Source organism: Gossypium hirsutum, chromosome A06, assembly GCF_007990345.1.
Source record: "Gossypium hirsutum isolate 1008001.06 chromosome A06, Gossypium_hirsutum_v2.1, whole genome shotgun sequence".
Classification (NCBI taxonomy): domain Eukaryota; kingdom Viridiplantae; phylum Streptophyta; class Magnoliopsida; order Malvales; family Malvaceae; genus Gossypium; species Gossypium hirsutum.
The window spans coordinates 1,605,994-1,615,251 of NC_053429.1; the positions used below are offsets into that span (position 1 = coordinate 1,605,994).

Sequence of the window (9,258 nt, forward strand, 5' to 3'; positions counted from 1 at the left end):
TATTAACGAGAAAAAAATTGATCGCGACCTTCAAATCTTTTATCTGATGCTCTGCCAACTGAGCTATCCACCATATAAGTGTTAAAACCATTTCTGCTGGTATAAATCTTATTTGCAGTTTATCCAATGGTATGCTAAATTCAGTTTCCTTCTACCTTGACTAAAACTATTGTACAGACTAACCCGACTCCAATTTAGATTGATACAGATCATACCATAGATACATTGAATGCCAAATTTTCATTTAACCTTATAATATTGTTAAATTTTAATAATCGATCGTAGCTTATTAGATTTTTCTATCACCCAGAAATTTAGAGAGGTTGACAAAATCGAAAGGATTTAAAAAAAAATATAGCGAAGAGAGTACGTAAGAGGTGCGAGTTCAAACCAGAGCCTCAATGGGTTGATAAGCTTGAGAAGACGACAAAAAACGAAGGCAAAGAAGCTCCGATCATGGAAGCAGAGAAAGAGAGTAAGCTATGAAGTGTGGAGTTGCGGAGAAGAAGAAACATGGCAGCGGAGGAAGAGGGGCGCTGTTTGTTTGGCACCTTACCCAATTAATCATCTAAATACTTGTCTGGAAAAACAAAAATTATAATGCGGTGAGCGTGGATCGAACACGCGACCTTCAGATCTTCAGTCTGACGCTCTCCCAACTGAGCTATCCCCGCAGATGAATCATGTCCACTTTCGCCTGAAATTGTTTTACATACAAACAGATAACGAAGTAGAGAAATTGATAAAACAATATGATAACATTTAAGCGTTCTTAAATCTTAATGCATCATCTTTCAAAGAAAATGCAGATTGAAAGGATCTAAAAGAAGAGAGTACCAAAGAGATGAGAGTTTAAACAAGAGATTGAATGAGCTTTGTGCATTTTTGCAGCTACTTCAATGTTAACAATGCTGAATCACTTACGAAGCCGACGAAAATGAAATCAAAGAAGCTCCGAGCTTGGAAGGAGAGAAAAAGAGATCGACTCTGAAAGTGTCAAGTTGCAGAGAAAAAGAAGAAGATGGTGGACGAATAGGCGAAAATGGCGCCAATGAAATGTGTTTGACGCTTTATCAAATTAATCAAATATTTGCTTCGCAAGCCAAAATTATTTTCCCGCTTTATTATATATTTTTTTTTGGATATTCGAATAGCTTAGACTAAATTCAAAATTGAAATAACTAACGAGTGCGAGTCAATTCACTCGATTGAACATCCTCTTATATTGACAATAATATCCATATCAATCGAGTTAAAATTTGATCAACAACCATCAAGTCTATTTTTAAATGAGATAAAACAAGAAAAAATGGAGAAAATAAAAAAAAATTGAGTTCAATTTGATTTTTAAAATCGGTTCCATTATAATTTAAATGTGTTTAATTCAATTTGATTTTTGATTTACTAGTTAAAAAATTTAATTAGCATAACTGAATCAATATTCTAATTTTATTAAATAATTTTAAAAAAAATTAAAAACCAAGAAGAAGAAGAAGAAGTAATAAACATTCAAAGTAATGTCACCCAAAATTAAATATAATAGTCGATACTACATAAAAATGAAATAAAGGAAAACGCTGATACTAATGTAAAAACATATTCTTTAACATGCTAATTTACATAAAAATATATATTCCTTAATTGATCTAACCGATTTGGAAGATCTGATTAAATAAACCATAAAAATTCGTAAAATGATTCAACTGGTCCATATCAATTCGCAGCTCTACTAGTCTAAAGCCTTTTTCCGGACCGGTATTCTAACCAGTTCCTGGTCAAACCAATCCAGTTCAGATAACTATAATATAGATTAAATGCAATCCAAGTTACCAAAAATGGTGTTCCAAGTTCCAACTAGAGTGAAAATGTGAACAACAAGAAGCAAATGAAAGGAACAAATTCTTATTTATGAATATAACTTAAATTATTCAAGCACACTACCACACACGTCAGCCAATTCATATATCCCAATCACCAAGTTTCCCTTTTTAACTAAACACATAAAATTAAATAATGAATCCAATCCCTAAAAAAAACAAAACTACTTAAAAAAAGGGGTCAAAATTCAGTTCCACTCCATATTTGGAGGGATTTATGTAAGAATTCTACACAACCCAGAGAGAGCTATGGAGTAACAAACTAACAAGCCAGTCCCCCTTTACCCCTCTTTTTTTTTTCTAGTTCAAGTGTCTAAGTAGAGCTATAACATCTCTCCTGCTGTTATTATTTTAGCTTACCTGCTGCTGATGACTGCCGTAGATTGGATAAGCCCCATATGCGGTGGCTGCAGCCGCGTACATGCCTAAGCCATTTGGTGGTGGCAAAGCATAGCCGTAACCATCGTAGACCTGCCCTCCATAGTAAGCTCCACCCCACTGGTTACTGTAATCAGGCCTAAACTGCAATATCACAAAATAATAGGTTAGGAATAATTCACCATAGCTTTCTTAAGGTGAATGTACTTGAGAGGGCCTTCAATTTGTACTACTAAAAAGAATCGAATAAGACCAAACTGGAATAAAATTAACATTTACTGTTTCAAAAAATATAATTTATTGTTTAACAGAGAGTATTTTTAAAGTTTTTATAGTTCTATAAATAAAATCTTCTATTTGCAATTGTTTGCAATTGAAAAAAAATTTCAAGATATTTTCTAAACAATAAATGTTAGCTTTGATACAATTTGCAATTATTTGATTATTTTTAATAGTATAGAGACTACATTAATCCATTTAATAATAAAGAGACTAATTTGATCCAATCCCTATAATACTTGGACCTCCTAGGTACTTTAACCCTTTCTTAATGGTGAAAGGGGAACTGGATAGAGAATAGAGACCTGTTTATTTGCTGGATTGCGACCCCAAGAGAGACGCACTGTTTGCTTGCCGATATTCGTTTCATTCAACTTCTGTAATGCCTCCTCAGCATTGTTCCTGTTAAAGACTCAACAGTAACTAGATCACACCTTTAATATAGTAGTCTTCTATAGGCAAAAGCAAAAAAATTATAGCCAAAACTTCACCTGTTGGCAAATCGTACAAACCCACATCCTTTTCCAACAGGTATTTTAACAGAGACCAATTCACCATACTGAGAGAAAGGCTGCCTGAGATCTTCCTCGGTCACATTAGGGTCAAGCCCTCCGACAAAGATCTGTAATAAATTTTGATTAGACAAAGGAGGTACAGATTTTGGTCCTCCTAAGAGTTAAAGCCAGAAGAAGCTTAAAAACTTACTGTTGTATTTGAAGAATCTCCATCAGATTGGGTTGAAGCACCATTTGATGCATAGCCACCTTCCAAGAAAAAAAAGAACGCGAATGTATCAAGCAAAATCCTTAAGGCTTTTATACTGTAACGGTTAAATTTGCCTTCAGTGGTCGAAAATAGATGGGGCCAGAATGAACAACAAAAGGTTTGCAAGGTTGCAATTATAAAACCAGGTAAATAAGCATCTGGAGCAGGCAATTATCCGAGCACTCACATTATTTTATAATGCCAATCATGAAATTGCCACAAAAGTCAACTTTTCTATTAAACAAAATGAAAAGAAAAAGGAATGAAAGAAGTTAAAGATTCATTATTAGACATAATTCAACTTAAAGTATGTTACGGTCATGAAACAATAATGGAATTTGTCAATCACACATTATCAAAATTTGAGATAACCCAATTAGCTTCTCTCATAGAATACAAATCTATGATGGTTTCGATTTTAAAAAAAATCAAGTCGGTATAATAACCTTTATATTTCTTCAAAACCAACAACGAACTAGTCCTTACTGAAAGCAACATACGAAATAGCTGAGCAACTTTTAACAATTCCTATGATATTTTATTGCTCATAAAAGAAAACAAAAATCGTGACCCTTGAAATTCAGCTGTGGTCACTGATGATGCTATTTTATATTGCATGAAAAAAGGTACTTACAAATAGAAATGTTAGGAAGGCATAAACCCCATCAAAAGAGGCTAGTGTGAGTTTGGATGGGAGGTGCGATGCGGTGCATTTAACTTACTTTTTGTCTCACGCTACAGTATCACTACAGTATCTAATCTCACCACCACCGCTGTTTTTACACTAACAGCAGGTAAACGCGCCGCCCATCAAAACCCATACTAAACCAAGTTGCCCAACAGAAAAGGAAAAGCCAGATATGTAAGAACTTTGTTACACTAAAAACAAACAGAAAAGTAGCATTTTATTGCCCCAAAAAGCTATGATTTGATGTCAACAAAATCTAATAACCAAAAGAAAGACAGCTTAGATAAATCATAAAGTGTCTCAGAAGGAATCACTGATCTGCTAGGTTTGAAATTTTAAGTCAAAGTAAGGGAAGCAGCACCAAATATGAAAGGGCAAGGTGAGGCAAGACTCAGATAAACTTTTTACATCTACAACTACAAAGCATCCTCAAAGAAAAAAAAAACAAAGAAATGCAAGCAGCAAGAAACAAAATGTAAAAAGATACGCACTTGTAGCAATAAAGGTAGCTCCTTAACTAAAATTTTAAGATGTACCAATCCTTTAAAGCTTAAACAGAACAAATAAAGAAAAAGCACGTTTAATAATCAAATACCCTGTGAAGAATATTGCTGTTGATACCCTGATGACTTCCTGGGAGTTGCAGCACCAATACGCATAGGCCTGCTTGAACAATATGCACCATTCATTTCAGTCATGGCTTGGGACCTTTCAGTATCATCCCCAAACCTCACAAAACCATAACCCTTTGATCGACCAGTATTAGCATCAATTACAACTTTTGCAGCTTTAACAGAAGGATATTTACTAGCAAAAGTTTCATGCAATAGGCCATCAGTAACATCTGCAGCTAAATCTCCTACAAAAATAGAAAGATCAGGACCATTTTCTGAGCGCTTCTCTCCTGTGCAAAAAGTAGCCCAATTCAGGCGGAATGGTTGTTCTGTATTAGGCATGAACATGCCACTATAATTTTGAAGAACTTTCTCTGCCGTTGCATGTGAAAAAAATTCCACAAATCCATATCCTTCTGATAAACCAGTTTGCTTATTGCGAATGACCTTAATGGACACAATCTGCTCAAATAAATTCCAAATATCAATTATTAGGCAAGCAACTAGAACCCTTAAATCAGATTTCTATATTTCCTGATCCTCTGCCTTCTAAAATCAATCATACTTGGTTTAAATTTAAGCAAAGGCTCTACCACAATATGTGAACCTTACATTTAAGCCAAATGTACTGAACATATTGCATAGATCAACATAGGCCAAAAAGTGAAGATATTTTGAATTTAACATGTAATTTAACCTCAACATTCATAATATATGTTGTGAACAGCTTTTTAACATTCCAAACAATATCTTCAATCAAGAAAGTCAAATTCCAAACTTGTTTCAGGCTCTAGTTAATTAACTTTTTGTTGTATGGTATTTTCTTTAAATGCCTCAAATAGCAAAATCAATAATTGACTAGACCCAGTTTACTGGTTCATACTCATCCCATTCATAGTATTTGATTCTATATATACAACCACGAGAGCTACATACCAAGACCAATAACACTGACATAGATATACAACCCATCTTTTTGCTACAAATACCCTATAACAATACTCGTAAGATTATCATTTTCATCAATAATAGTCAAGGAAGATGCATTTAATTTGAATAATTTCCATAAATAGTACTAAATAAGTGCTCTTATAGCATTCTCACGTGCATTTACAGACACACCAGTCACACAAGCATATCAATCGATTGACAGTGCCATAATTGCAGAAACCACAACAAATATAATTTCAATAATTAATGAAATATAAACATATTCACAGCCAATCATTCAATTAAAACTAAGCATCTAATTTTTTTTAAAAACAAATCAATATAATTAAGAGGAATTCGTATCAAGCTTCAACCTCGCCAGTAGAAGCGAAACAGCTATGAAGATAGTTTTCATCCATCCAATGATGCAAATCACCAACCCAAACGGTCTTATTCTCGCCGCCACCACCAGATCCTTGCTGCTGCTGCTGCGACGGCGCGTGACCCTGGTGATGATACTGATGATGATAAGGCACGTAGTGTTGAGGCGGAGGAGGTGGCGGCGCAACAAAGTGTTGCGGTTGCATCATTTGATGCTGCATTACCATAGCCGCCGCAGCAGTCGGAGGATACTGCATAGCCACCCACTGTGGATGCGGTTGCGGCGGAGGTTGTTGTTGTTGAGGCCGTTGATTCTGTTCCGTTTGTGAATCCGAACCACCGTTTTGCTGCATCCTTATCTCTTTTTTATTGCTATTAATTAAAAAAATACAAATAGATAATTAAATTTTCAAAAAAGATTTTGAATGTTTATTAAAGATTGAATTTGAATCTAATTTCTTTTTCTTTGTTCTTTTTTTTTTTTGAAATTAATTTCTGTTCTTTTTTCTTTAAAGCTAAATCTGAGTATTTTCAGGGAAAAAAAAAGGTACGGCTAGGGTCTAATTTCTTAAGCACTTAAAACTATAAGCAGAGGACTTAAGCGAAGGGTGACGGGGAACATGAAACGTGGAGATTAATCGATCGTTAGATGAGTGAAGATATAGTTTAATATTAACCGTTGGATTTTGACATGTTGTAGTGGTGACATGCACGTGATACTGTTTATGTGGGTCTCTATCTCCTACCATGAATCCGCCGCCAGCTGCTTCTTTTAACTGTTTTCTCCTTTTTAGGATTTCGAGGATTTAATTTAGGTATAATTTTATCTCAGTCCCTGAACTATTTAAAATTTTAAATTTAGTCTTCATTTTTATTTTTAATAATTTAATCCCTCTATTTGTTTGGTTTGGATTTAAAGTTAAATTCCTAAAATTAAATATATGTTAATCTAATTATAAATAAATTTGTGACTACCGCACGAGCAATTGGATCTAATATTTTGAAGAAAATGAATAATCCTTCTAATTATTTATGATATTGGTTGTTTTTTAGCACATCCGACATTATTTTCAAAATCGGATTGATTGGTCAAATCGAAATTTGATTCCTCATATAAAAAAATCTGTTAATTGGATTGAGAATTGGTTAGACTATCGATTTGGAATGAGGATTAGGATCCATTTGACTCGTGAACTAATTGAACTAGGCAATCAATCCATTTGAATTAGGTTCTCTGTTTTTTAATATTTTTAATAATTTATTTAATTAAACTTGAGAAATCGATTGAGCCGTTCAAGCCGAGAATCAAAGGTCAAAGCAATTCAACCATCGATCTAATTCTGAAAACCTTGACATGAGATCCATTCAATGCGATACATACACATATTTAAATTTTGATTCATATTTTTTAATGTCCAACCTAAAATCCAAACTATCATTTTAACACCCAAGCTGACTATAAAGTTCAACTAAAGGATTTAATTGATATAATACCGATACTTTAAAAAATTAATCAAAGTATTTGGAAGTTTTTGAACTAATTTAAAATCTTAGTCATAATTTAGGGATTCTAAGTGAAATTAACCCCTTGATATGTGCAAGTTGACAATTCTTTTTTCGGCTCGAATACAACTTGGCATGTTATTAGAACATGTTCTATATGAATCAAAACACAAGAAAGGCTAGCAGCCCAATGATAACACTTTTGGGCCTATTTGTCAAATCCGAAATAAAATTACTCACATATTCATTGATCCATATACATGCCAACATTTAATAATTTTTATTATATAAAAAACATTTAATAATTTTAAAAAAAATCCAACATATAATAATTATTATTATGTCTCAAATTGATGAAAAGATTGTGAAACATTTTATGTAGTATAATTGTAAAATTGATGAAAAGATTGTGAAACATTTTATGTAGTATAATTGTATACCTTATTCAATGCGAAATTCAGAAAATTACTTTAAAATTCAGAGATAAATCCTAAAGTTTTAAAGAATCAAAGTGCAATTTTACCATTATATTAACTTATAATTTCATAAATTTCAAAAGGACTAAAAGGCACATTTACTATTTTTGGGAGGGCCAAGGCCAATACTTGCCCCTTTTATCTACACCCTCACATTATCAATTCATATATACCACATAATTAAAAATGAAGTACTAATGAACCTTAAGTTGTAGTCTAATAGTTGGGTGTTATTTTTTTCCGAAATAGCATGGGTTTAAATAATAATACAAAAAAAAATGAAGTACCAATAAAGACTAAAATTGAAATCTTAAAAATTTAAGGTCTCGGTCCAAACCTAAACTTAGTAATATTTAAATTGACATAAAAATATAAATAAAACCAAATTTATTTTTTTTAACTAATAAATGAGATGCATTTTTTTTGATATACTTAATACATTACAAGCCTAATTATCAATTATAACATAACAATTATTAAAAACGAGTACACATGACACGTCACATTATCCTACATCCTCGACATATATAAATATAATAAAAGGTTTATATTTAATACTGGCAATCTATGCATCAACTATAAATTTATATGATAGGCGATAGGCCTAGTTACGATCATCGCTGTTTGGTCCAGTAGAATGACCGGCGCCGGGGCTATGACCGGGAGTTGTCGGCCTGAAATCATCGGTATCATACTCCGTACCAACATTGTCTGCAACAAATGCTTCATAATGATCAGCTTTCAAAACCCTTTCCTCACTAAATGAAACTCCATAAGCAAACAACAACACAAAGAGAAGGGCACCGACAAAAAGGATATTGTTTTTAGCCATTGAAACTAAAATATTCAATAACTGTAAAAACCTAACAATGGAATATAGAAAAACAAATAAAAGAAGTTGAGATATGGCCTTAATGCTTTGGGAAATGGGTATTTATAGAACTATCAGAAGCTACCATTGTGGAGCCTGGTTGATTATAATGGATGTCCCCTATTGAATTCCATTATGACAGGACATGTTTCAGTATAGTCCAATGTTGTGTTGAAAAAATCTTGAAGTGTGCTGTTTTTTTGCCATGCAACTATCTGTTCCCCATTGTTTCTTTATATTTGAAAACATCGTATATGTATGGTGGAGGTGGTAACTTCACGCATTTGCTAAGATGAATGAGACCTTTTTTTTTTTAGTATAAAAGCAACATGTAGACTTTTTTTGGGTTCAATTTTGCTTCATTGAATCTCTACCTTCAAAAGTTCTTGGAATGTACACCGTTCATGCAATACGTATCACGTGGTGGCTAGATATAGACTTTGATTATTCCAAATCCGAGCTCGATCCAACTTGATTTTATTGTACAAAGGAAATT

At 33.1% G+C, this 9,258-nt stretch overlaps 1 protein-coding gene and 1 non-coding gene across 3 annotated transcripts; both read right to left on the minus strand.

Annotated features, from left to right (window-relative positions):
• Positions 1-601: 601 nt before the first annotated feature.
• Positions 602-674, minus strand: TRNAF-GAA (transfer RNA phenylalanine (anticodon GAA)). Its single transcript has one exon. It is a non-coding gene; the product is annotated as a tRNA-Phe (tRNA).
• A 1,212-nt stretch (positions 675-1,886) lies between these two features.
• LOC107940327 (polyadenylate-binding protein RBP47) lies at positions 1,887-6,552 on the minus strand. 2 transcript variants are annotated; one of them, XM_016873767.2, is made up of 6 exons: positions 5,906-6,552; positions 4,583-5,063; positions 3,240-3,298; positions 3,026-3,156; positions 2,840-2,936; positions 1,887-2,399 (listed from the first exon to the last, which is right to left on the minus strand). In XM_016873767.2, exons 1-6 carry the CDS (start codon positions 6,263-6,265, stop codon positions 2,229-2,231), a joined length of 1,299 nt encoding a protein of 432 aa, XP_016729256.1. In that variant the 5' UTR covers positions 6,266-6,552; the 3' UTR covers positions 1,887-2,228. The 2 variants fall into 2 exon arrangements, with proteins under 2 accessions (XP_016729256.1, XP_040970729.1); XM_041114795.1 differs by lacking the exons at positions 1,887-2,399; positions 2,840-2,936 and having other exon boundaries at positions 3,022-3,156; positions 5,906-6,482.
• Positions 6,553-9,258: the final 2,706 nt, after the last annotated feature.

Excerpts from the sequence above, each read along its gene's own strand:
- LOC107940327 (XM_016873767.2), bottom strand. The coding sequence starts at position 6,265 with ATGCAGCAAAACGGTGGTTCGGATTCACAAACGGAACAGAATCAACGG. Across the intron at positions 3,299-4,582 it reads ACAGCAATATTCTTCACAGG|GTGGCTATGCATCAAATGGT; the intron begins GTATTTGATTAT and ends TTTTCTTGGAAG. Across the intron at positions 3,157-3,239 it reads GAGATTCTTCAAATACAACA|ATCTTTGTCGGAGGGCTTGA; the intron begins GTAAGTTTTTAA and ends AATTTATTACAG.